This window comes from Oncorhynchus keta, chromosome 26 (genome assembly GCF_023373465.1).
Source record: "Oncorhynchus keta strain PuntledgeMale-10-30-2019 chromosome 26, Oket_V2, whole genome shotgun sequence".
Taxonomy (NCBI): Eukaryota; Metazoa; Chordata; class Actinopteri; order Salmoniformes; family Salmonidae; genus Oncorhynchus; species Oncorhynchus keta.
The window spans coordinates 20,911,219-20,939,140 of record NC_068446.1 but is presented as its reverse complement, the minus strand read 5'-3'; the positions used below and the strand labels follow the sequence as shown (position 1 = coordinate 20,939,140).

The 27,922-nt window shown below is 44.6% G+C and overlaps 3 protein-coding genes across 10 annotated transcripts in view; 1 reads left to right on the top strand and 2 right to left on the bottom strand.

Moving 5' to 3' along the window:
- Positions 1–5,963, top strand: part of dnm3a (dynamin 3a) — a 29,746-nt gene extending 23,783 nt beyond the window's left edge. The window contains 2 exon segments of the mRNA XM_052481165.1: positions 5,543–5,707; positions 5,792–5,963. Of these exon segments, the coding sequence (XP_052337125.1) occupies positions 5,543–5,707; positions 5,792–5,953 (327 nt within the window). The 3' untranslated portion in view covers positions 5,954–5,963.
- An 8,520-nt stretch (positions 5,964–14,483) lies between these two features.
- pigc (phosphatidylinositol glycan anchor biosynthesis, class C) lies at positions 14,484–18,016 on the bottom strand. Of its 2 annotated transcripts, XM_052480366.1 has the most exons (4): positions 17,926–18,016; positions 17,645–17,684; positions 15,774–16,016; positions 14,484–15,583 (listed from the first exon to the last, which is right to left on the bottom strand). In XM_052480366.1, exons 3-4 carry the CDS (start codon positions 16,011–16,013, stop codon positions 14,873–14,875), a joined length of 951 nt encoding a protein of 316 aa, XP_052336326.1. In that variant the 5' UTR covers positions 16,014–16,016; positions 17,645–17,684; positions 17,926–18,016; the 3' UTR covers positions 14,484–14,872. The 2 variants fall into 2 exon arrangements, with proteins under 2 accessions (XP_052336326.1, XP_035593175.1); XM_035737282.2 differs by lacking the exons at positions 17,645–17,684; positions 17,926–18,016 and adding an exon at positions 17,485–17,597.
- Positions 18,017–19,157: 1,141 nt separating this feature from the next.
- LOC118359070 (SUN domain-containing ossification factor-like) overlaps positions 19,158–27,922 on the bottom strand; it is a 66,676-nt gene continuing 57,911 nt past the window's right edge. For 5 of the 7 annotated variants that reach the window (XM_035737280.2, XM_052480362.1, XM_052480363.1 and 2 more), the window contains 3 exons: positions 27,501–27,592; positions 24,164–24,219; positions 19,158–23,251 (listed from right to left, as the gene is read on the bottom strand). In XM_035737280.2, coding sequence (XP_035593173.2) covers positions 22,778–23,251; positions 24,164–24,219; positions 27,501–27,592 — 622 coding nt within the window. In that variant the 3' untranslated portion in view covers positions 19,158–22,777. The remainder of the gene's footprint in view (positions 23,252–24,163; positions 24,220–27,500; positions 27,593–27,922) is intronic. The other 2 variants (XM_052480360.1, XM_052480365.1) reach the window with 2 other exon arrangements.

Sequence of the window (27,922 nt, the reverse complement as noted above, 5' to 3'; positions counted from 1 at the left end):
TAGGTGTCCGAAAACATTCAAGGGACATTTTCAAGTTCATCATCTTTCAAAGCATAATTACTTTCCCATTGTTAATCAAATATAGTGTATGGTATACCATTTTCTAATTTTGTAAATGTAAAAAACACAATTTCAAATTTTGCCACATAAGACCGAATCGAGCCAGTCGGTCACGTGTGAAATTTGTTTTGATTTATAATAGACCATTGTTATGCACCTGTCTCGGGGCAGGGGAACAAATACATGTCATCTATGCACTTAAATAGCTTTTCCCATGGTTCATTTTAATAGTAGCCAGGTAGGCTATACTCCTGTTGAGAAGCAATGTGCTTAATATTAGGAAAGTTGAGAAATACATATAGTAGGCCTAACCTATAGAAAGCTGATGGGATCCTCCTCTTTTTATTATAGGCCATCACTCTGTTTTCTCACATAATTGCATAGACTATAGAAATGTTGCGCTCATGGGCTCTCATTAAGTGTATCGGCACCATTAAACAGCAAGCAGTTTAAAGGCACGATAGACAGGGCAGCCGTGCTTCTTGCCCCTAGGCAACTTTGCAGTATTTTGTTTTTTTTCTGTGTCATTTCTTATATTATCAGAATTTGTTTTCTGTTATTACATACAGCCGGGAAGAACTTTTGGATATCAGAGTGGTGGTAACTCATCAGCATTAATACCAGGAATACGACTTTCCCGAATCGGATCCTTTGTTCGTACCCCCTAGGGCAATTGAACTAATTCCAGAGGCTGATCCAAAATACCGCCGGCGGAGAAGAGTTACTCAGAGTGGACTTCTAGTCCGACTCAGAAGGTGCGTACACCACCCACCGCTTCCGAGTATATTACTCGCTAATGTTCAGTCTCTGGATAATAAAATTGATGAGCTTAGGGTGAGGATTTCCTTCCAGAGAGACATCAGGGATTGTAACATACTATTTTCACAGAATAAATATCTCTCCGGGAAGAAGGGGGGGTGTATGGTTCATGATTAACTACTCATGGTGTGATTGTGATAACAGGAACTCAAGCCCTTTTGTTCACACAACCTAGAATACCTCACAATCAAATACCGACCGTATTACCTCAAAAGATAATTATCTTTGGTTATAGTCACGGCCATGTATATTCCCCCTCAAGCCGATACCACAATGGTCCTCAAAGAACTTCACTGGACCCTATGCAAACTGGAAACCACATATCCTGAGACCGCATTTATTGTAGCTGGGGATTTTAACAAAGCAAATTTGAGGAAAACACTACCGAAGTTCTATCAACACATTGACTGTAGTACTTGCGCTGCTAAAACACTAGATCACTGCTGCTCCAACTTCTGGGATGCCTTTTAAGGCCCTCCTTTTGGCAAATCTGATCACGACTCCATTTTGCTCCTCTCTTCATATAGGCAGAAACTCAAACAGGAAGTACCCATGCTAAGGACTATTCACCGCTGGTCTGACCAATCAGAATCTACGCTTGTTTTGATCACGCGGACTGGGATATTTTCCAGGTAGCCTCCGAGAATAACATTGACGAATACACTGATACGGTGACTGAGTTTATCAGGAAGTGAATAGGAGATGTTGTGCCCACTGTGACTATTATCACCTACCCTAACCAGAAATCGAGGATAGATGGCAGCATTCGTGCAAAACTGAAAGCTCGAACCACTGCATTTAATGATGGCAAGGTGACTGGGAATTTGGCCGAATACAAACAGTGTAGTTTTTCCCTCCGTAAGGCAATCAAACAGGCAAAACATCAGTATAGAGACAAAGTGAAGTCACAACGGCTCAGACATGAGACGAATGTGGTAGGGTCTACAGACAATCACAGACTACAAAAGGAAAACCAGCCACATCGTGGACACCGACATCTTGTTTCTGCCCTTTTTGAAGATAACCCAGTGCCACCGACGCGGCCCGCTACCAAGGACTGTGGGCTCTAGTTCTCCAAGGCCGACGTGAGTAAGACATTTAAGCGTGTTAACCCTCGCAAGGCTGCCAGCCCAGACGGCATGCCTAGCCGTGTTCTCAGAGCATGCGCAGACCAGCTGGCTGGAGTGTTTATGGACATATTCAATCTCTCCCTATCCCAGTCTGCTGTCCCCACATGCTTCTAGATGGCCACCATTGTTCCTGTACCCAAGAAAGCAAAGGTAACTGAACTAAATGACTAACACTCCATAGCACTCACTCACTTCATGAAGTGCTTTGAGAGACTAGTCAAGGATCATATCACCACAATAGATCTACAGACGATGCAATCGCCATTACACTGCCATATCCCATCTGGACAAGACGAATACCTTTATAAAAATGCTGTTCATTGACTACAGCTCAGCATTCAACACCATAGTACCCACCAAGCTCATCATTAAGCTCAAGGCCCTGGGTCTGATCCCCACCCTGTGCAACTGGGTCCTTTTCTTCCTGACAGGCCGCCCCCAGGTGGTGAAGGTAGGAAACAACACCTCCACTTTGATGATCCTCAACACTGGGGCCCCACAAGGGTGCATGCTCAGCCCCCTCCTGCACTCCCTGTTCATCCATGACTGTATGGCCACACACGCCTCCAACTCAATCATCAAGTTTGCAGACGACACAACAGTAGTAGGCCGGATTACCAACAATGACGAGACAACCTACAGGGATGAGGTGAGGGCTCTGGGAGTGTGGTGCCAGAAATAACCTCTCATCAACGTCAACAAAACAAAGGAGCTGATCGTGGAATTCAGGAAACAGCAGAGGAAGCACCCCCCTATCCATATCGATGGGACTGCAGTGGAGAAGGTGGAAAGTTCCTCGGAGTACAGATCACTGACAAACTGAAATGGTCCACCCACACAAACAGTGTGGTGAAGAAGGTGCAACCCCAGAGAGGTGAGGTCAGTACAGGTGCATCAAAGCTGGGACCGAGATACTGAAAAACAGCTTCTATCTCAAGGCCGTCAGACTGTTAAATAGTCATCACTAGCACATTCGATGCTGCTGCAATTTTGCATTGCTCATCTCATATGTACACTGCTCAAAAAAATAAAGGGAACACTAAAATAACACATCCTAGATCTGAATGAATTAAATATTCGTATTAAATACGTTTTTCTTTACATAGTTGAATGTGCTGACAAAAAAATCACACAAAAATGATCAATGGAAATCAAATTTATCAACCCATGGAGGTCTGAATTTGGAGTCCCACTCAAAATTAAAGTGGAAAACCACACTACAGGTTGATCCAACTTGTAATGTCATGTCCTTAAAACAAGTCAAAATTAGGCTCAGTAGTGTGTGTGGCCTCCACGTGCCTGCATGACCTCCCTACAACGCCTGGGCATGCTCCTGATGAGTTGGCAGATGGTCTCCTGAGGGATCTCCTCCCAGACCTGGACTAAAGCATCTGCCAACTCCACAGCGTCTCCAGACTCTGTCACGTCTGTCACGTGCTCAGTGTGAACCTGCTTTCATCTGTGAAGAGCACAGGGCTCAAGTGCCGAATTTGCCAATCTTGGTGTTCTCTGGCAAATGCCAAACGTCCTGCACGGTGTTGGGCTGTAAGCACAACCCCCACCTGTGGACGTCGGGCCCTCATACCACCCTCATGGAGTCTGTTTCTGACCTTTTGAGCAGACACATGCACATTTGTGGCCTGCTGGAGGTCAGTTTGCAGGGCTCTGGCAGTGCTCCTCCTTGCACAAAGGCGGAGGTAGCGGTCCTGCTGCTGGGTTGTTGCCCTCCTACGGCCTCCTCCACGTCTCCTGGTGTACTGGCCTGTCTCCTGGTAGCGCCTCCATGCTCTGGACACTACGCTGACAGACACACCAAACCTTCTTGCCACAGCACGCATTGATGTGCCATCCTGGATGAGACTCCGTCTCATGCTACCACTAGAGTGAAAGCACCGCCAGCATTCAAAAGTGATCAAAACATCAGACAGGAAGCATAGGAACTGAGAAGTGGTCTGTGGTCTCCACCTGTAGAACCACTCCTTTATTGGGGGTGTCTTGCTAATTGCCTATAATTTCCACCTGTTGTCTATTCCATTTGCACAACAGCATGTGAAATTTATTGTCAATCAGTGTTGCTTCCTAAGTGGACAGTTGAAGTGTGATTGACTTGGAGTTATATTGTGTTGTTTAAGTGTTCCCTTTATTTTTTTGAGCAGTGTATATACTGTATTCTATTCTACTGTATCTTAGTCTATGCCACTCTGACATTGCTCGTCCAAATATTTAGATATTCTTAATTCCATTCCTTAGATGTGTGTGCATTGTTGTGAAATTGTTAGATATTACTGCACTGTTGTACCTAGAAACACATTTCACTGCACCCGCAATCTGCTAAACATGTGTACGTGACCAATAAAATTGGATTCGATTTTCGATCACATTTGCATTGATGTCAGAGTGATTAGCGGGACAATAGAGTGCTGAGTACCAGCCAGTTAGCAAGTTTGGTAGGCTACTAATGACCATCAGCAGCATCAGATCTGATGGAATTTGACTGCCTTCATGACTCGTGACTGTCGATTTGGCGGTAATACGGTCACCGTAACAGCCCTAGATCAGACTCGCTTGGGGTGGGGGATTCGTCACCAAGAGAAAGCTTCTCCTGCCGTGCTCTTGCTTTGATTTTGTGGAAGTTCTTTCTGGAAATGTATGAAGTTGCCCTGCACCGCCACTGTTCCTTTCTTGTACAGGTTGACAGAGGGGGTCTTTCTCAGGGTCCTCGTATTAAGATATGTTCTGATTTTCCGCCCGCCGCCAATACCCTCTCTCTTAAGAGGGATAGTGTGCTCTCGTAGCTCTGTGCCATGCCCAGGGATGGTCTGTGTTGAAGATTGAGTTGCTTACATTCCGATTTTTGTAGCAGTCAACAAAAATTGTGTCTGGATTGTCCATGAGGAGCTTCCCTTCCAAGGGGTTCTGTACTGTGGTGACCTCTGCACAGAGGGAAGCCATGGAGCAAGGGGTCAAAGATGCTTCTGCATTTGGGTGGGGGAGGAACTCTGCTGCCATTTTTTTGGCTCAGGGGCTTCACACCTCTTACTTCACACTTCAGTGGTTATTAATGTTGCAGCCAGGTCTGTTCTTCAAGATTGGTAGCCTTTTAACTTAGCATTCAGTCTTTATAAAGTGAAACATCTAGAGATTATTGTAATATTCTTTTCATTTTAGGATTTCGAAGTAGCTTCCGACTGAACATTACATACTCAGTTCCAGGTTGGATTATATTTTCGGGTTTCTTTTGTGCTTCTTTTGCTGGTTGCTGGTTTGTCAGAAAGTTTGCTGGATAGTCCTTGGCAGTAAGAATCCTTGGTGATATAAATCCTTCCAGAATCCTTCCAGGTAATTGGTCCAAGATAAGGTTGTAGGTTTGGAGTTTTGATTTGGAGTGAAGGTTATGTTGTGGGGGGTAGTATCCAATTTTATACAACCCTAAATCTATCTTTTTGTAAAAATGCAGCTCTTCTGCTCATGACCTCTCTATAACTCTGCCTCTATCTCTTTCCCTCCCTCCCTCACTCTCTCGCCTGTGCCAGATTGATAAGGAGAGTAATGGTTCTAGTGATAGTTTCTCTATGGACCCTCAGTTGGAGCGTCAGGTAGAGACCATACGGAACCTGGTGGACTCCTACATGAACATCGTTTACAAAGCCATTAGAGACCTCGTGCCCAAGACCGCCATGCACCTCATGGTCAACAACGTACGTCTGTGTCTGTCCGGCAGTCTCCCCTCATAACTCTCTGTTGGTGAAGGAATATATCATTTCTCTCTCCTCTCTCTATAGGTAAAGGAGTACATCCGTAATGATCTCCTGGTGCAGCTCTACTCTCTAACAGAGAACTGTCCATTCCTCTACCTCCTCCTGTTGACTCCTTCTGGCTGCATGGAGCCCCTGCGACCAGCCGCAGGTAACACACAAACACACATGGGTGCACACATATCATAACGCTAACCACCTTCCCTCAGGTCTCACAGTCCTACAGCTCTCGCTCCTAAGCATATAGCCTCTGCTCCCAGAGCCCCCACCCTCCACCAGAGGCCCCACCTCCATGACGCTACTAGTCTCCTCCGTGCTGCACCTCATCCTCATGGACCAACCAGCAACAACGCTGATACCAACCAGTCTCCACCAGGCGGACTTATCAGATTGCCCCCCAATGTACCCAGGTAACCATGATGGCGATGTTCGGGGAAGCAGGTAGCCTAGAGGTTAGAGTGTTGGGCCGGTAACCTAAAGGTCACTAGTTCTAATCCCCGAGCTGACAAGGTGAAAAATCGTTCCCTTGAGAAGAGCACTTAACCCTAATTGCTCCAGGGATGCTGTTGACAATGGCAGACTGTGACCCCACTCTCTGAGTTGTCTCGGGGATATGCAAAAAACACATTTCCAACATTTCCAATTCCCACATGCGTATTATATGCATATTAATACACACTTACAGTACATACAGTTGAAGTCAGAAGTTTACATATACTTAGGTTGGAGTCATTAAACCTCATTTTCCAACCACTCCACAAATTTCTTGTTAACAAACTATAGTTTTGGCAGGTCGGTTAGGACATCTACTTTGTGCATGACACAAATAATTTTTCCAACAATTGTTTATAGACAGATTATTTCACATATAATTCACTGTATCACAATTCCAGTCGGTCAGATGGTTACACACACTAAGTTGACTGTGCCTTTAAACAGCGTGGAAAATTCCAGAAAATGATGTCATGGCTTTAGAAGTTTCTGATAGGCTAATTGACATCATTTGAGTCAATTGGAGGTGTACCTGTGTATGTATTTCAAGGCCTACCTTCAAGCTCAGTGCCTCTTTTCTTGACATGGGAAAATCAAAAGAAATCAGCCAAGACCTCAGAAAAAAAATTGTAGACCTCCAGAAGTCTGGTTCATCATTGGGAGCAATTTCCAAATGCCTGAAGGTACCACGTTCATCTGTAAAAACAATAGTATGCAAGTATAAACACCATGGGACCACGCAGCCGTCATACCGCTCAGGAAGGAGATGCGTTCTGTCTCCTAGAGATGAACGTACTTTGGTGCGAAAAGTGCAAATCAATCTCAGAACAACAGCAAAGGACCTTGTGAAGATGCTGGAGGAAACAGGTACAAACATATCTATATCCACAGTAAAACGAGTCCTATATCGACATAACCTGAAAGGTCATTCAGCAAGGAAGAAGCCACTGCTCCAAAACCGCCATAAAAAAGCCAGACCGGTTTGCAACTGCACATGGGGACAAAGATCCTACTTTTTGGAGAAACGTCCTGTGGTCTGATGAAACAAAAATAGAACTTGTTTGGCCATAATGACCATCGTTATGTTTGGAGGAAAAAGGGGGAGGCTTGCAAGCCAAAGAACACCATCCCAACCGTGAAGCACAGGGGTGGCAGCATCATGTTGTGGGGGTGCTTTGCTGCAGGAGTGACTGGTGCCCCTCACAAAATAGATGGCGTCATGAGGAAGGGAAATTATGTGGATATATTGAAGCAACATCTCAAGACATCAGTCAGGAAGTTAAAGCTTGGTTGCAAATGGGTCTTCCAAATGGACAATGACCCCAAGCATACTTCCAAAGTTGTGGCAAAATGGCTTAAGGACACCGGAGACTCTGGGTTCGCGTCCAGGCTCTGACATAACCGGCCGCAACCGGGAGGTCTGTGGGGCGACGCACAATTGGCCTAGCGTCGTCCGGGTTAGGGAGGGTTTGGCCGGTAGGGATATCCTTGTCTCATCGTGCACCAGCGACTCCTGTGGCGGGCCGGGTGCAGTGCGTGCTAACCAGCGTTGCCAGGTGCACAGTGTTTCCTCCGACACATTGGTGCGGCTGGCTTCCGGGTTGGATGCGCGCTGTGTTAAGAAGCAGTGCGACTTGCTTGGGTTGTGTATCGGAAGACGCATGACTTTCAACCTTCGTCTCTCCCGAGCCCGTACGGGAGTTGTAGCGATGACACAAGATAGTAGCTACTAACAATTGGATTCCACGAAATTGGGGAGAAAAAAGGGGGTAAAAAAAAATTTAAAGGAAAAAAATGGCTCAAGGACAACAAAGTCAAAGTATTGGAGTGGCAATCACAAAGCCCTGACCCCAATCCTATAGAAAATCTGTGGGCAGACCTGAAAAAGCGTGTGCGAGCAAGGAGGCCTATAAACCTGACTCAGTTACACTAGCTCTGTCAGGAGGAATGGGCCAAAATTCACCCAATTTATTGTGGGAAGCTTGTGGAAGGCAACCCGAAACATTTGACCCAAGTTAAACAATTTAAAGGCAATGCTACCAAACACTAATTGAGTGTATGTATACTTCTGACCCACTGGGAATGTGATAAAATAAATAAAAGCTGAAATGAATCATTCTTTCTACTATTATTCTGACATTTCAATTCTCAAAGTGGTGATCCTAACTAACCTAAGACAGGGAATTTTTACTAGGATTAAATGTCAGGAATTGTGAAAAACTGAGTTTAAATGTATTTGGCTCAGGTGTATGTGAACTTCCGACTTCAACTTGTATGTGAAATAGGATAAATATAAGCACCCACCTTATTATTATTGAAGTTCAACTTGATTTATTTGCTATTTGATGAAATTCTTTAATGCTGTGGTACTTCAAGCATGCACACAGGCACGCACGCACACACAGCTAAACATTGGGCTGCCGAGAGAGAGGTTATTTGAGCTGGGGTGGGGGTCTGTTGGAAAATGTGTTTTTCATTTATTTCCTATCAACCCCAGTATACAGACCCTTTCTATTTCTCACCTCTCTCTCCATCTCAACCTCCCTTTCTCCTGGCATGGATTTGTTTGACTGCTTTCCATTTTTCCTAATGTAATATCTTTCTCCCTGCTCTTCCACTTCTCTTCCTCCACTCATTCCTCCCCTGCTTTTGGGCTGTACATTTCTTTTCTCCCCCCTAATTTCCTCTCCAACCATTATTTTGGGCCTCACCCATCACCCCTCTTTCCTTTTCAAGCCCCTACCTAACTCTCCCTCCATAACTCACCCTCTCTTTTTCTCTACCTCTATCCCAGGAAAAGCACAAGCCCCTTTCTCTTATTTCACATCACAGGAACATTCTGCCAGCACACACACACCACAAGATTCCTTTGTCTCTACAGGGATCTTTCCTGGTCAGTATTAGCAGGAATGCTCACTATTTCTCAACTGGATTTTCTTCCAGAGTGCACACTATGCTTTAGGAGATCTACAGTGTATATTGTAAATCATTTATAGTACTGTAATACTTTAAAATGCATCATTGTGTGTGTGTCCTGTATTAATGGTTTCTCCTCTCTGTCCCCCTCCTCTCTGTCCCCATGAAACCATCGCAATGACCCCCTCCCCTCAACGCAACCCTGCCTCTTATAGGCTGTACGATGGAGTTGTCCTATCAATCAGATGGATTATTTAAACTAATTTCCCAATTCGTAGACCTATCCCCAAAGCACTTTTATTCCCAACATTCCAGACACTTTCATAGATCTGAAATGATTGGGTAGGTGTAATCAATGTGGTGATAATTCCTTTCAGTCTATCAGAGGGAAATGTGGAGCAATCTCCATTTTTTTAAATCCGTTATTTTACCAGGTAAGTTGACTGAGAACACATTCTCATTTGCAGCAACGACCTGGGGAATAGTTACAGGGAAGAGGAGGGGGATGAATGAGCCAAAACTGGGGATTATTAGGTGACCGTGATGGTTTGAGGGCCAGATTGGGAATTTAGCCAGCACACCGGGGTTAACACCCTTACTCTTACAATAAGTGCCATGGGATCTTTAATGGACCTCAGAGAGTCAGGACACCCATTTAACTTCCCTTCCGAAAGACGGCAACCTACACAGGGCAGTGTCCCCAATCACTGCCCTGGGGCATTGGGATATTTTTAGACCAGAGGAAAGAGTGCCTCCTACTGGCCCTCCAACACCACTTCCAGCAGCATCTGGTCTCCCATCCAGGGACTGACCAGGACCAACCCTGGTCAGAAGCAAGCCAGCAGTGGTATGCAGGGTGGTATGCAGGGTGGTATGCAGGGTGGTATGCAGGGTGGTATGCAGGGTGGTATGCAGGGTGGTATGCAGGGTGGTATGCAGGGTGGTATGCAGGGTGGTATGCAGGGTGGTATGCAGGGTGGTATGCAGGGTGGTATGCTGCTGGCAATATTGATAATTTCAACCCAATCCATTCAGGTGAAGGGCCATTCCAAACTCAAATATCCAGCTACCATTTTGCCTGAGACATTTACACAGAGCTTGTCAATGTGCTGTCTAATCTGTATTTAACACGGTGTGGTTCGAGCCCTAAATGCTGATTGGCTGATAGCCGAGGTATATCAGACCGTACATCATGGGTATGACAAAACATTTATTTTTACCGCTCTAACTACATTGGTAACCAGTTTATAATAGCAGTAAGACACTTTGGGGGTTTGTGGTATATGGCCAATATGCCACGGCTAAGGGCTGTATTCCATAAGAATAGCCCTTAGTCATGGTATACTGGCCATATACCACAACCCTACGTGTCTTATTGCTTATACAGAGCCCTCTCCTTACCTTCTCTCCATCTGTCTCCTTCCCTCTCAACTCCCCCAACCCACCAAAAACTCTGAAATGTCCATCCCCGAATTATAACATTTGCCATCAAGATAGAACTGCTAAAGGGAGTGGAATTGCAATCTACTGTAAATTTCTGTCATACTATCCAGGTCTATGCCCAAACAGTTCGAGCTTCTACTTTTAAATATCCATCTCTCAAGAAATACAGTGGGGGGAAAAAGTATTTAGTCAGCCACCAATTGTGCAAGTTCTCCCACTTAAAAAGATGAGAGAGACCTGTAATTTTCATCATAGGTACACTTCAACTATGACAGACAAAATGAGGAAAAAAAAATCAGAAAATCACATTGTAGGATTTTTTATGAATTTATTTGCAAATGATGTTGGAAATCTTGCTTGTTTGTAGGTGACCAAATACTTCTTTTGCACCATAATTTGCAAATAAATTCATAAAAAATCCCACAATGTGATTTTCTGGATTTCCCCCCCCCTGGACACCATATGTGAATGGATTGCCCCCCATCTATCGTCAGAGTTTGTACTGCTAGGTGACCTAAATTGGGATATGCTTAACACCCCGGCCGTCCTACAATCTAAGCTAGATGCCCTCAATCTCACACAAATGATCAAGGAACCTACCAGGTACAACAACAAATCCGTAAACATGGGGACCCTCATAAGATATCATCCTGACCAACTTGCTCTCCAAATTCACCTCTGCTGTTTTTAACCAGGATCTCATTTCCTGCGTCCGTTATGGGTCCGCAGTCAAACGACCACCCCTCATCACTGTCAAACGCTCTCTAAAACACTTCTGCGAGCAGGCCTTTCTAATCGACCGAGCCCGGGTACCTTGGAAGGATATTGACCTCATTCCGTCATTAGAGGATGCCTGGTTGTTCTTTGAAAGTGCTTTCCTCACCATCTTAAATAAGCATGCCCCTTTCAACAAATGTAGAGCTAAGAACAGATATAGCCCTTGGTTCACTCCAGACCTGACTGCCCTCGACCAGCACCTATATATCCTGTAGCGTACTGCACTGGCATCGAAATAGTCCCTGCGATATGCAACTTTTCATGGAAGTCAGAAACCAACATACACAGTCAGTTAGGAAAGCAAAGGCTATCTTTTTCAAACAGAAATTTGCATCCTGCAGCAATAATTCCAAAAGGTTTTGGGACACTGTAAAGAGAATAAGAGCACCTCCTCCCAGCTGCCCACTGCACTGAGACTAGGAAACACTGTCACCACCGATAAATCCACAATAATCGAGAATTTCAATAAGCATCTCTCTACAGCTGGCCATGCTTTCCACCTGGCTACCCCAAACCCGGCCAACAGCTCTTCACCCCCCGCAGCAACTGACCCAAGCCCCCCCGCTTCTCCTTCACCCAAATCCAGACAGCTGAAGGGAAATTATGTGGATATATTGATGCAACATCTCAAGACATCAGTCAGGAAGTTAAAGCTTGGTCGTAAATGGGTCTTCCCATTTGACCTAAAGCATACTTCCAAAGTTGTGGAAAAATGGCTTAAGGACAACAAAGTCAAGGTATTGGAGTAGCCATCACAAAGCCCTGACGCAAGCCTATCAAACATTTGTGGGCAGAACTGAAAAAGCGTGTGCGAGCAAGGAGGCCTACAAACCTGACTCATTTAAACCAGCTCTGTCAGGAGGAATGGGCCAAAATTCACCCAATTTATTGTGTGAAACATTTGACCCAAGTTAAACAATTTAAAGGCAATGCTACCAAATACTAATTGAGCTGAAAATAAATTATTATCTCTACTATTGTTCTGACATTTCACATTCATAATTAAAATAAAGTGGTGATCCTAACTGACCTAAGACATGGAATTTGTACTCTGATTAAATGCCAGGAATGGTGAAAAACTAAGTTTAAATGTAGTTGACTAAGGTGTATGTAAACCTCCGACTTCAACTGTACATAATACCTCAATTACCTCAACTAACCCCTGTATATAGCCTCGCGACTGTTTTTTTTACTGCTGCTCTTTAACTATTTGTTATTTTTAACTTAAGAAAAATAAGTGTTAACTTCATTGTTGATTAAAGGCTTGTAAGTAAGCATTTCAATATAAGGTCTACACCTGTTGTATTCGGCACATGTGACAAAATCTGATTTGAAATTGCCTGAGGAAATAGAGGTAGACTAGGGAAGTGCCTAGGGGGAGAAAGAGACAATCCACTCAGCTGAACTCCATCAAGAATCAAGTGCTAACAGTCAGTATCTGGATAATGTGTAAAATGCTTTGCTCCAAATCCATAGGATGTAGTGATCACAATATAATAGCCATATTTAGGCTGGGCCTAATATAGTGTATAAGAGGTAATACAATACGTGCAGCTTTTGACATTGTCGATCATAGTCTGCTGATGGAAAAACGTATGTGTTATGGCTTTACACCCCATGCTATAATGTGGATAAAGAGTTACTTGTCTAACAGAACACAGAGGGTGTTCTTTAATGGAAGCTTCTCAAATAAAATCCAGTTAGAATCAGGAATTCCCCAGGGTAGCTGTTTAGGCCCCAAGCTTTTTTCAATTTTTACTAACGACATGCCACTGACTTTGAGCAAAGCCAGAATGTCTATGTATGCGGATGACTCAACACTATACACATCAGTGGTTGAAATGACTGCAACACTCAACAAAGAGCTGCGGTTAGTTTCAGAGTGGGTGGCAAGGAATGTTAGCTCTAAATATCTCTAAAACTAAAAGCATTGTATTAGAAACAAAACACTCACTAAACCCTAAACCTCAACTAAATATTGTAAGAAATAATGTGAAAATTGAGCAAGTAGAGACTCTGACTAAACTGCTTTGAGTAACCCTAGATTATAAACTGTCATGGTCAAAACATTGATGCAGTAGAAGCTAAGATGGGGAGAAGTCTGTCTATAATAAAGCGATGCGCTGCCTTTTTAATGATCAACAAGGCAGGTCCTACAGTACACACAGTACTACATAGAGCCATGACTACATGGAACTCTATTCCACATCAAGTAACTGACTCAAGCAGTAAAATTAGATTTAAAAAACAGATTAAAGAAAATCCTTATGGAACAGCACTGGACTGTGAAGCAACCCAAACATAGGCACAGTCACATGCATATACACACACACATGGATTTAGTACTGTAGATATGTGGTCCTTCTGTAGCTCAGTTGGTAGAGCATGGCGCTTGTAACGCCAGGGTAGTGGGTTCGATTCCCGGGACCACCCATACGTAGAATGTATGCACACATGACTGTAAGTCGCTTTGGATAAAAGCGTCTGCTAAATGGCATATATATATATATATGAGGTAGTGGTGGAGTAGGGGCCTGAGGGCACAGTGTGTTGTGAAATCTGTGAATGTATTGTAATGTTAAAAAAATTATAATAATAAAAATTGCCTTAATGTTGCTGGACCCCAAGAAGAGTAGCTGCTGCTCTGGCAGCAGCTAATGGCGATCCATACTAAATACAAATAAATACAAAACTCACCATGGAGCCACAAGACACGCAGTACCAACCACGTCAGGCCCCTGAAAGGGGATGCTGACATCAAGTGGATTTAGTACGGTACTGCATACATGTTGCTTGTGCTTCCCAACGCCAGCCTCCAGTACCCCCCCAACAGTACACATTTTTGTTGTAGCCGTGAACGAGCACACCACACTAATCATCAAGCCGTGAAGGAGTTGAATCAGGCGAGTTTGTCTGGACCTACAACAAAAAGATGTGCTTTTTGGGGTACTGGAGTTGGGAAATAAACAGCAACAGGTCTACTTTTTTGTTGTTCAGTTTATGCATGACTTGAAAGTTTCCCCACTTGTGAAGCTGAATAGGTTTAATTAAATAATTTCCACTTACCAATAACAGGAATAAATATAGCTAATACGATCATGAACAAAATATCTTTATTTTTCCAAAACTGCATTTAACACCTGACCGTACAACAAAGGTTAAAATCATTACAGGTTGAATACTTCCTATTTCATTCAACATGGTCACAATCTACCGTGCCTCAGAGCCCTTGGTTACTAGACACACGTTTAGAAGTTGTATAAAAGTGGTGGAGTCTGAGCAAAGCGTCTACAGTAGGCAGCAAAGAGCTTCAGTTCCCTGCTGAGAAACTCTATTGTTCTGTTAAAATAGGAGCAACAGCTTTCTATAAAGTGTTTTCAAGGTTGCCAGTCTGGTACTGGTAAGGGACATACCCTTACCGTCCTCAGTGGATAACGGTGTGTGTGGCTTGGCCCCCCAATCCTCTGCCTCCTTTATCCATCAATGTAGAAAGTGTGTTAGATCCTCTCGTATCTCGGCTTCATCCCAGGGTCCCTGGATGTTATCTTTGTCACTCTGCAGTCGGATCAACAGCAGAGGACACAGCAGGGTCACAGTCCCCAACAGTGCAGCCAACAGCACAGCCCCCCCAGGCCACAGAGAACCCAGCCCCCCCACCCCACACACACCCACCAGCACACACACACACCCAAACACCCACGGGGCACAATCCCTCAGCCGCTGCAGCAGGCAAGGCCATAGGGCAAACACTAACAGGGCCCAGCAGAGCATGGTGAACGTATGAAGAGAGGAGGGAGAGGAGGGAGAGGAGGAAGAGTCCAGGCCACCGGAGGTGTGCAGGTCCCCGGGGAGGCGCGAGGCCAGGCAGACAGAGGCGAACAGGGCAGCGTTGAGAGAGAGGCTCCCAGGGGGAGAAGGTTGGGCGTAGGGGAAGGCCACCAGGTGGGCCAGCAGCATCAGGGCTGTCATGGCGTACACCGTGTCTGTACAAACTGACTCTGTTAAAGTCCTGAGGACAGGAGAGAACCCAAAAGTGAAGGAGAGGAAGATAGAGGCACTCTGCAGGTCAGACCAACGTGTACGGTGGTGGTTGTCTGAATCTCCCCGCGGAGCCAGTGCTTGGTAGAGTCCATAGCCCAGCAGGGCACAGAGCAGGCCGGTCCACAGCAGCGTGGAAGGGGAGAGCAGGCTCTGGAGGGAGAAGAGAGGGGTTAGACTTTATAGAACTGTTTAAAACTGAATGACAATGTATTCCCCAATAAAGTGCACAACTTTTGACTAGAACCCTAGCTATGTGAGTAACACTATATTGCCCTGGTCAAAACATTACTGCACTGTGGAGAATATGGTGTCATTAGAGCTTCACCCTAAGGTCTCTTACCTGCTCCATGTACAACCAGAGAGTGAGGAAAAGAGCCACACAGGAGATCTGCTGAGCCACCAGTCCTGCCTCCTGCACCACGGCCCAGTAGCGATACTGGCGGAGGCCCTCGTTCCTCCTGAGCTCCTCCAGGAAGCGGCAGTCCACATAGTTATCAGGGAAGGGTTGACGCTCCCATAGAACTTTCCTCCAGGGCACTGCTGGGCCTGGGGCTGCCCCTGACCCACTGTCTGCCCCCATCAACTGGACACAAATACCAAAACCATAGGCAAATTATGAAACACATAGATCACATAGCTTGACGCAAATTTCATTCCAAATTGATGGGCATTAATATGGAGTTGGTCCTCCCTTTGCTGCCATAACAGCATCCACTCTTCTAGGAAGGCTTTCCACTAGTAGTTGGAACATTGTTGTGGGGACTTGCTTCCATCCAGCCACAAGAGCATTAGTGAGGTTGGGAACTGATGTTGGGAAATTAGGACTGGCTCGGAGTCGGCGTTTACAATTCATCCCAAAGGTGTTCGATGGGGTTGAGGTCAGAGCTCTGTGCAGACCAGGCAAGTTCTTCCACATCGATCTCGACAAACCTTTTCTGTATGGATCTCGCTTTGTGCACAGGGGCATTGTCATGCTTAAACAGGAACGGGCCTTCCCCAAACTGTTGCCACAAAGTTAGAAGCACAGAATTGTCCAGAATGTTATTGTATGCTGTAGCATTAAGATTAGCCTTCACTGGAACAAAAGGGCCTTGCCCAAACCATGAAAAACAGACCCAGACCATTATTCCTCCTCCACCAAACTTTACAGTTGGCACTATGTATTGGGGCAGGTAGCATTCTCCTGGCATCTGCCAAACGACAGATTCATCAGTCCGATGATGAAGCGTGATCGCTCCAGAGAATGCGTTTCCACTGCTCCAGAGTCCAATGGCGGCGAGCTTTACACCACTCAGGCCGACTCTTGGCATTGCGCATGGCGAGCTTAGGCTTGTGTGCTGCAGCTCGGCCACGGAAACCTATTTCATGAAGCTCACGACGAACAGTTACAGTTACTGTGATGACGTTGATTTCAGGGGCAATTTTAAACAATTTTTTTGTTTTGTTGGAAAGGTGGCATCCTATGACGGTGCCAAGTTAAACGTCACTGAGCTCTTTCTGCCAATGTTTGTCTATGGAGATTGCATGGCTTTGTGCTCGATTTTATACACCCGTCAGAAACGGGTGTGGCTGAAATAGCCAAATCCAGTAATTTGAAGGGGTGTGTTCGACAGGATGAAAACTGGTAATGTATCATGGGTAAATCGTGACTGACTGATCTACAAATAATGAGTTATTTATGGAAGGTGATTTGTAGATCAGTCAGTCGGCAGTCGCCCGCAATGTCGTACAAGCCAACTATGATACCCATTACATATTGTGTCTTTCATCTGTCAAAACAAACAAACTAATTATAGACATAGGTAGAGAAATTGGTGCCATCGTTTCAGAACAAAACATTATCAAATAATTTATGGCAAGCACTGACAGGCTTGTCTTGAAAGCGGATTATGGTTGTTAGCTTGCCAGCTAAAGCGGCTAACGTAGCCTGCTAAACTCTGATATTATTGCTAATAGTTGTCATTCAACAGAACCATCCTGAAAATATACCACAAACCCTGTTACATTTTCGTTAAAACTACTTATTTCGGTAAGAGATGTTCTGATTTTACCTGCAAGGGACTAAGCTGGACAGCTCTGAAGCAGGCAATAACAAGAAGTACTTCCGGGTTACGGATTTTTTGGAATCCTTCAGAATAAGAGTTCCTTCCTGTATACTTTGTAAATCACCGAATACAACAGGTGTGCTAGACCTTACATTGAAATACTTACGTACAAGCCCTTAACCAACAATGCAGTTTGAAGAAAATACCTAAAAGTAAGAGATAAGAATAACAAATAATTAAAGAGCAGTAGAAAATAGTGGTGCTATATACGGGGTTACAGGTACAGAGTCAATGTGCGGCGGCACCAGTGTCGAGTTAATTGAGGTAATATGTACATGTAGTTAGAGTTATTCAAGTGACTATGCATAGATAAGAGTAGCAGCAGCGTAAAAGGATGCAATGCAAATAGTCTGGGTAGCCATTTAATTAGATGTTCAGGAGTCTTACGGATTGGGGGTAGAAGCTGTTCAGAAGCCTCTTGGACCCGGACTTGGCGCTCCGGTACCGCTTGCCGTGCGGTAGCAGAGAGAACAGTCTATGACTAGGGTGGCTGGAGTCTTTGACAATATTTAGGTCCTTCCTCTGACACCGCCTGGTATAGAGGTCCTGGATGGCAGGAAGCTTGGCCCCAGTGATCTACTGGGCCGTATGAATGAAACATAAGGGAGAAAATGACGGACAATGTGCAATATTAGATATATACTAGTTATCATAAAAAGAATAAGCGTATTTATATGAAATCTGATTTATACATTTTTTAAAGCCTGAATGGACAATGTTTTGTGTGTACACCTATGATTTATTGCACCATACAATTTTCTGTACATCGTCTCACAGTAAAAAGGGTGTCCGTTGCTGCTCATTTTACAGCCTTTAAAGTGTGGCCAATCAACTTTAATTCATAATACTCTATGCACAAGGACTCCTTTGAACAATTTCCACTGACATTTTACCAACACATTTACTTGAACAGTGCAGATGTAAAGTTTGGTAACAGACTGATGGCACAGTCTAAGCCATCATTCTGTTACCAAATTTTGCATCAGTGGACATGTTTAAATGTATTCCTTGTGCAGTTTTTTTTATTTTTTAACTTTGCAATCAGTTGTCTTTGTTTCACATGCATTTAAATGAAAAATCTGTCTGTTATCACCTCATTACTGTGGAATTTCCCATGTATTTTCTTCCCAGTCCCTTTCTGAACAATTTCCTCTTTTTCCCCTCTCATCCCATCTGTCCCTCATTCATCCATCCGCCATATCTTGTTCTCTGCTCCCATCCTCTGTGTATAGCAAATGTCTCCAGTCCGATGGTGGAACAGTGCAGGGGGATACAACCTCTGAGCCCCTCCAGAATACAACAGTCAGCTCCTCCTGAAGGTTATTTTTGGCCCAAAACCAAAAGACATGTGGGTCGAACAAGTAGGATTGTTTCATTTACACACCAATAGGCCGTACGTATTTGTAAAAGCAGGATTCGATCAATTATTTCCGAGCTGTTAACAGTTCATGATTTGTAGTGCGTGTGCTGATCCCCGTTTCACCAGAAGATGGCGAAGTGATGCTACTCAACACAGCAGGAGTCTGCAGAGAAGAAATAAGGCTCCTCTGATCCTAGATCTGTGCAACCTTTACCTAGGAGCAGTTGCATGAACAAATGCAGACTCCAAAACAGTCACGTGAAAGACAAAAGGTTTTATTTAGAAATTCACAGTTTCTAATGGCACTACATCTTTGTAGTTACGCTCCTGTTGCACAATACTATGCAGCTCTTCCTCAGAGTACTCACAGTGAGAGAAAAGAGGGGGGAAAAGGAGGCATGGACAGAAACCACTTGAGACAGGGTTTAGTGTAGAAAAACAAAAAGGCATGAAGGTAGTAATAATAACAGTGCACACTGAGCCCCAGGGGTCACCAAGGACCTCCAGTCACTGTTAAATTAGGGCTTTGCAGAGTCTCTCTCACATGCATGTCAAGAGAAAACACTCTCACAGTGAAACAAACACTCACAGTGAAACACTTCCTTGCATGCATGCATACACACAAGTATAATATCATACACGTTCAAAAAAGGAAGCAAAACAAAGAGGGTCATGATTAGCTGGGTATGGAACACTTCTTCAGATAAAGTTTTGCGTACCAAACCCTTTCCCAACATTCCCTTTATTAAATTCATCCTCTGAAAACCACTACCTGCCTATGAGGTGGGGTGAATGTACAGTAATGAACAACAAATGAATGAATGACAGCTAGTAAGGAAAGTAGGTGGCCAGTTAAAGGAGCCATTCATGGTAAAGGGAAGAGAAGAGATTCAATTAAAATAACTCTTGCCACAGTGTCTGAACCCTGACCCGTGTAGGGGTTAGAGGTCAGGGTGTGGAGAGGGTAGAGTAGGGGACCTGGGAGGCTGGTCTGTAGCAGTAAACTATAGAGGGAGTGTGTAGTGTTTATTTGGTTTGTGGTATTCCAGTGTCTCTTTCTCAGTTAGTCAACAACCAATCCAACTCAGAGGCCATCAGATCACACCCACACTACACACAGGCCAACTACACAGATATATAGTACACGGAGATGAGATTTTTCACATTTTCCCCTTTGCCGTGCCAATCACATCCTTGCACAGACACAGAACCAATGACTTCAAACATTTCCTCTCTTTTAACTTCATCTTCCCAAAGTACTCTGAACAACTAAGGAAGCAGACCCACACCCTCTGATATGTGAGGTGTGGCTGCTTCATACTGAATATTATTCTGTCTTATACAATCCAGCAACAGTTATTACTGGGGCTGATATGGTTACAGCCCTCCGTACCCTGATAGAGGTCTAGTTAAGAGAGGTTTGTGTGTGTGTGTGTGTGTGTGAGAGAGACAGTGGAGGTGACTCAAAACCACAAAAATATAAAAAAGGTGGACACCTTGTCTCTATATCTTTGTAAAAACAAATATTGGTCACAAAAGAGGTGAACATCTGAGCCAATGTGTTAAATAGTGTGTCGGGCAGCCAGTGGAAAAATCACACAGTATGCAACAGTACCATGGTATGTATGTACGTCAGAGGCTGGTGGGAGGAGCTATAGGAGGATGGGCTCTTTGTCATGGCTGGAATGTAATAAATGGAATGAGTCAAATGTGGTTTCTTTGTGTTTGCTACCGTTCCATTAATTCCATTTAATGGTGGGAGGAGCCATTATTTGACCCACTAGGCTAACTTGGGCGGTAGGTAGCCTAGTGAGCGTTGCACTAGTAACCGAAAGGTTGAAAGATGGAATCCCCGAGCTGACAAGGTAAAACATCTGTTGTTCCGCCCCTGAACAAGGCAGTTAACCCAATGTTCCTAAAGCGTCATTGAAAATAAGAATTTGTTCTTAACTGACTTCCTTAGTAAAATCAAATGTTTTTTTTTTTTGCCATTACAACGAGCCAGTCTTCCAATAACTCCTCCCACCAGCCTCCTCTGATGTACCTGTACCGTGTGTGTATGTGTGTTTTAATTGAAACCATTATTATTGTCTGTACCGTGTGTGTGTGCCCCTGGGCAACAGTATGTGGGGTTTGCTGTGAGGCCAGGACATAAATAGATAAATAAAACTGACCTCACAGAGTCCTCAATAGGACCTCAGGGGATCTGCTCTCAAAGTGAAGTTACCCCTAGACACTGTTCTAAGATCAGTATTGCATTGTTGATTCAAATGGTGAACATGAGGAATTGGGGGAGGGAAAGCTGATCTTCGATTAGTAACTAAAGGCAACTTCTACCCACAAAGCTGTGACATCTTCAGACTGAACTGTTCCCAACAACGAGAATATCACACACCACTCAGTTCTCAGCATGGCTCATAAACAGCTCAAAATAAAAACACAACCTAACTGACTGACTGGGTTCTGGCTGCAGAGACTACCTGCCACAATGTGCAAAAACAACCAGCCTGTAAAAAGTCCAGCAGCTCAGCCTCAAATTTGAGGGGAATTGTTGATTTTGTGATAAAAACACCACATTTCACACACAGCTAGAACAAGTTAAATATATTTTTTAGCTATAATGCCATCACAGATGTTTTGTATTACCACCCTGGCAGCATTTCTAAAATGGCCACCAACCAGCCCCATGGAGCCATATTGGACCTGAGTTACATGGCCATATCTCCATAAATAATAGGTACATAAAGCCCAATTGATGACTTAAAATGTTTGTGGGGGTCTGTAGAACACAATAGAATGGACCAAGTATACCAGGTAGATGTGATCTTTAAAATTAAATATACTTCATCCTAATTTTCCGTATTTTAACAGTACAAGATCCCTTTTCTCTTAGCTGGCTGTGTGTTTGTTAGTGTGTGTGTGTGTGTGTGTGTGCGTGCGCACGTGTGTATTTTGGGCCCAGCCCATCCCATACAACTTTCAGAGGTCTTACTGGAGAGACAAGCTGCTATGTAAACTATTTCAACTAGTTAGAGCTTCTTCCTTAGTATCACAGCTGGATAAACATGGCTAGCCGCTAGAGACACAGAGACATGAACACACACACACACACGCAGTGTATCTTCATTCAGCTCTGCTGGTTGTGTTAGGTTAGACTGCCTGAGAGGGCGAGACAGAGGGCCTGCTGTGGTGTGAAGGGTTAACACCCCAGTCCCATATGAACAGCAACTGCAGTAGTGTTCGCTAGCTCTGAACACTACACAGAGAATGAACAGAATGTGGAAATGGAGGACAGGAGAAAGGAGGGAGGGATGGGTTAGAGAAGTAACTAGTCCTGCTGCACATTTCTCTCATTGCGACACATTTCATCCTTACAGCTTCATACTCTACTTTCACAGGCCCCAGGAGAAGCAGGGGGCTCCGGTAGCTCTACCCAGCCAGCCCTTCTCCTCGCTGGGTACAGGGCTGCAGTACAAGCCCCTGACGCCTTATGGAGCAATGTGCTTGTCCAGTAGAAACAGGTCACATGTTTGAATGTCTGTTTTCTTATAACACTCCAAAGCATTACAGTTTTGCTCTCCGAAAAGAAAAAGAACAATACTTTGTATTTATTATTTTTTTCCATTGGTGAAAGCTTTCAAATGGACAGTAAAGGCACATGACCGTTAAATGGTCTCTGATTGGTGGAGAGGGTGGCTGTTGATGGGCAACTAATGTCATGGTTTCCGAGTTTCACTGTAGGCCAGGGTGGTCATGGGAGAAGTGGTTCAGAGATGTGGCCATTTTGGGGCGAGACCACACCCCTTCACACCTCCCTAACCAAGTCTGCTACCAGGGTGCGTGTGTGTGTCTGAGTCAGTCTGAAGTGTGCGTTTGTGATTAGACATGTCCTGTGACGGCCGTGGGGCCAATAGTCCCCACGCTGATCTTCTTGTTTCCCTTGATCAGCTGCTGCAGGCTGGGCAGAGAGTTCATAGCCCCCCCTGTCTGTCTGGAGGATAACTGCAGCTCCACTTGACGAGACCTCTGACGCTTCGCTGACCTCTTCTTAGAGGGAGGGAGGGAGGGGAGGCAGAGCGGGACGGGGAGGGCAGCATGGCCGTTAAACATGCACCGGGGGGACGAGGGTGGCGGGCCACGGCTGATGTAGGACTCCTCAGAGTGGGTGGAAGAGCTGACGCTGCTGCTCTCTGAGGGGACGTGGAGCTCCTTACAGGAGATGTCTTCTAAAATTGGAGGTGGAGGTGGTGGTGGGGGAATCACAGAGTGGGGGAGGCCGTTGCATTCGAGTGCCCCGTCAGCCCCTGGGGAAGAGGGAGCTGATAATGCTGCCTTCAGTTTACATCGTTTCTTCTGGAGAGAGAGAGAGGGAGGGAGGGATGGAGAGATTGATAAATAAAGAGTACTGGGCAAACGACAGATGTAAAAAAACATGTTAAGTCATGTTAACCACCTCTATACCAGACACACGGCACAGTTACAACCAAACTACACAGACACCAAGCTCTCAAAGATTGTGTCTAAATATTTTGATCCAGTACTGTGCGAGACAAACAGGACAGCACAAGGCAGGTGAAGGCAGGGACAGTGGGGAGAATGGCATTAAAAAGGATAGGGTGCTGACCAAACCTGAGCATCTCTATATAAACCTGAGCAAAGCCATGTTATGCAGATTAAACCCTGACACAATGACTACCAAATGGAGGGTAGGTGCCGGTCCCTCCTGGATCACAGCTTAAGTCTGGGTTGTGGATAAAAACAGGATGTCAGCTATTGGTGGGTTACAACTTTTAAACCACTGCCCAATCCTGCCCTGTGCATGCTCCTACATCACCCCCTAACAGTCCAGCTCCATTGTCAGCAGAGAAATGGTTAACTCGACCAAATCCACAGAAACGGCCTGTAATCACAGATCTAGGATCAGCTTAACTCTCCCCAGACCCTAACCTTAACCATTAGGATTTGAGAACGCTAAACTAACCTTAGATCATATTCTAGGGCAGCGTTTCCCAAACTTGGTCCTCCGGAACGTTTTGTTTTTTGCCCTAACACTGTACAGCCGATTCAAAGCTTGATGATCATTTGAATCAGCTGTAAAGGGCAAAAACCAAAACGTGCACACATTGGGGTCCCGAGGAGTTTGGGAAACCCTGGTCTGGGGTCAAATTCACCTTACTCCACTGAGACCATAAGCAAACAAGATGGCCGCGGGGGACACCATACAACAGCAGTAGCAGACGGAGAGGAGAGCAGGGGACACTGTACCTTTTTCTCTGGTGAGAACCTTAAAGGTTCAACAATGTATAGGTCGTCGGGGCCTACTGAACAGGGAGAGAACAGGGCCATGTTAATGATGGGATGGCATACAGGAACACGCATGACACAAGCAGCATGACACCACATTGCAAGTAGTACTACTGATTACTATTAAAGTAATGTTACACAAACTTTTTATACTATATCCCAGAATAAAGGTTATAGCTACACTGAAGAGGTTATAGCTAGTAGTTAGCCTACATTTGGGCCTACAAAGCAGTTCTCTAGTTGATGCTACTACTTGCAGTGGTCTAACAGAAGCAGCCAGGCTAAAGCATTGTGTTCTATGTACAGTACCAGTCAAAAGTTTGGACACACCCACTCATTCCAGGGTCTTTCTTTATTTGGACTATTTTCTATATTGTAGAATAATAGTGAAGACATCAAAACTATGAAATAACACATATGGAATCATGTAGTACACACAAGCACACCAAGACAAAACCTATTCTCCCTCAGGAGACTGAAAAGATTTGGCATGGGTCCTCAGATCCTCAAAAGGTTCTACAGCTGCACCATCGAGAGCATCTCACTGGTTGCGTCACTGCCTGGTATGGCAACTGCTCGGCCTCTGACCGCAAGGTACTACAGAGGGTAGTGCGTACAGCCCAGTACATCACTGGGGCCAAGCCTCCTGCCATCCTGGACCTGTATACCAGGCGTGTCAGAGGAAGGCTTAAAAATCGTCAGACTCCAGCAACCCTAGTCATAGACACTTCTCTCTGCTACCGCACGGCAAGCGGTACCGGAGCGCCAAGTCTAGGTCCAAGAGGCTTTTAAACAGCTTCTACCCCCAACCCATAAGACTCCTGAACAGCTAATCAAAAGGGCTACCTAGACCCCTCTTTACACTGCTGCTACTCTGTTGTCATCTATGCATAGGCCCTTTAATAACTCTACCTATATACTACCTCAAATAACCGGTGCCCCCACACATTAACTCAGTATCAGTACCCCCCTGTATATAGTCTCGCTATTGTTATTTCACTGCTGCTCTTTAATTACTTGTTACTTTTACCTCTTAACTGTATTTTTTTTTAAACTGCATTGTTGGTTAGGGGCTCATAAGTAAGCATTTCACTGTAAGGTCAATACCAGTTGTATTCGGTGAATGTGACTAATAACATTTGATTTAGTAAGCAAAAGTGTTTAACAAATCAAAATATTTTTATATTTTAGATTCTTCAAAATAGCCACTCCTTGCCTTGATGACAGATTTGCACACATGGCATTCTCTCAACCACCCTCATGAGGTAGTGACCTGGAATGTGTCTTGCTAAAAGGTGTGTCTTGCTAAAAGTTAATTTGTGGAATTTCTTTCCTCCATAATGCGTTTGAACCAATCAGTTGTGTTGTGACAAGGTAGGGATGGTATACAGAAGATAGCCCTAATTGGTAAACGACCAAGTCCATATTATGGCAAGAACAGCTCAAATAAGCAAACGGAAACGACAGTCCGTTATTTTAAGACATGAAGATAAGCGTTCACGGAACATTTCCAGAACTTTCAAAGTTTCTTCAACTGCAGTCATAAGAACCGGGGTGGCAGGTAGCCTAGAGTTAGAGTGTTGGAACAGTAACCGAAAGGTTGCTGGATCGAATCCCCGAGCTGACAAGGTAAAAATCTGTCGTTCTGCCCCTGAACAAGGCAGTTAACCCACTGTTCGCCGGTAGGCCGTTATTGCAATTAAGAATTTGTTCTTAACCGACTTGCCTACTTAAATAAAAGGTTACATTGTTTTTTTTTTAACCATCAAGCGCTATGATGAAACTGTCCCATGAGGACCGCCACAGGAAAGGAAGACCCAGAGTTACCTCTGCTGCAGATGATAAGTTCATTAGAGTTACCAGCCTCAGAAATTGCAGCCCAAATAAATGCTTCACATAGTTCAAGTAACAGACACATCTCAACATCAACGTCACAAATTGCTGCAAAGAAACCACTACTAAAGGACACCAATAATAAGAAGAGACTTGCTTGGGCCAAGAAACACGAGCAATGGACATTAGAACGGTGGAAATCTGTCCATTGGTCTGATGAGTCCAAACGGGAGACTTTTGATTTCAACCGCAGTGTCTTTGTGAGATGCTGAGTAAGTGAACAGAGGATCTGCGCATGTGTGGTTCCCACTGTGAAGCATGGAGGAGATGGTGTGATGGTGCTTTGCAGGTAACACTGTCAGTGATTTATTCAGAATTCAAGGCTTAACTTAACTGGCATGGCTACCACAGCATTCTGCAACAATACGCCATGCCATCTGGTTTTTGTTATTCAACAGGACAATGACCCAACACCTCCAGGCTGTGGAAGGGCTATTTCACCAAGAAGGAGAATGATGGAGTGCTGCATCAGATGACCTGGCCTCCACAATCACCCAACCTCAACCCAATTGAATGGTTTTTGGATGAGTTGGACTACAGAGTGAAGGAAAAGCAGCCAACAAGTGCTCAATATATGTGGGAACTCCTTCGGTTGGAAAAGCGTTCCCCATGAAGGTTGTTGAGAGAATGGAAAGTTGTCATCAAGCCACAGGGTGACTACTTTTAAACAAATCAAAATGCATTTTAGATTCTTCACACTTTTTTGGTTACTACATGATTCCATGTGTTATTTCATAGTTTAGATGTATTCACTATTATTCTACAATGTAGAAAATAGTCAAAATAAAGAAAAACCAGGAATGAGTAGGTGTGTCAAACCTTTGACTGGTACTGTATACTCTCATTCAGGTCAGCATCTGTATGGACACACAGATGGCAATAACAAGTGCTCTGGCCCAAGGACAGCACAGACATGAGAAAAAAAAGTATATGAGAGCGAGAGAGCGGGGAGAGAGAAATAGTGGGAGTACTATGTTTCCTGTCTGTCTGAATGAAGGTCTTTATTCCTTCAGGAGAGGGGTGTGCCCAGGCCATCCCACTGGAGTGTCTGTGGCTCCAGTACCCTTACAGCAGCTCACCAGCATGGTACAGCCAGCCAGCCCGGCAGTCCAGAGAGAGACCATGCATGGGCAGAGCACATAGTCATGCACAGCTGTTGCTCTGAGACTGTAGCAGTAATGTGGTGTATGATGGCGCTGGCATGGAAGGCTTTCTGAAGACTGTTGTGTCTAGTCTTTTTGGTCATAGCTCCTGAGCAGCAACAGGATGGACAGAGCAGCGATGTAGAAGACAGGAAGCTTAGAGGAAAAGGGTGTGTGTGTGTGTGTGTGTGTAAGAGAGAGGCCACGTGACTGAGTGTTTGTAGAGTGACTAAGTGTGTGTGTGTGTGTGTGTACACACTTACCTTCTGAAGTAGGAAAGGTGAAGGACTTGGAGCGTACGAGAGGACACGATATCCTCCGCTTCAGACTCATATCCTCATAGGAGGAGAAACACCTAAAACACACGATAGGATAGAACTGTTCTAAATCTATGGAAGTGACCCAGTCGTTGGTTTGAAATGTTGCGCTGCCATGCTGCCATGCTTGCTAGCCAGTCAACTACGGCTAACTTACAGAAAAGTAGCTGCATTCGCGTTTGTTTTAGCTGTTTTCAAGTGACATTTATTTGGATGCATCCATAACAATGAGGTAATGATGTGTGATTTCGCCAAAAATGTGCTCTTTCGTCAAGACACTGTTCAGAGGAGCTAGTCAACAACACAGCTAACACAATCACTTTCATTTCGTTTTGACCCGTTTTTCTATCAACATTTATTTGGATATA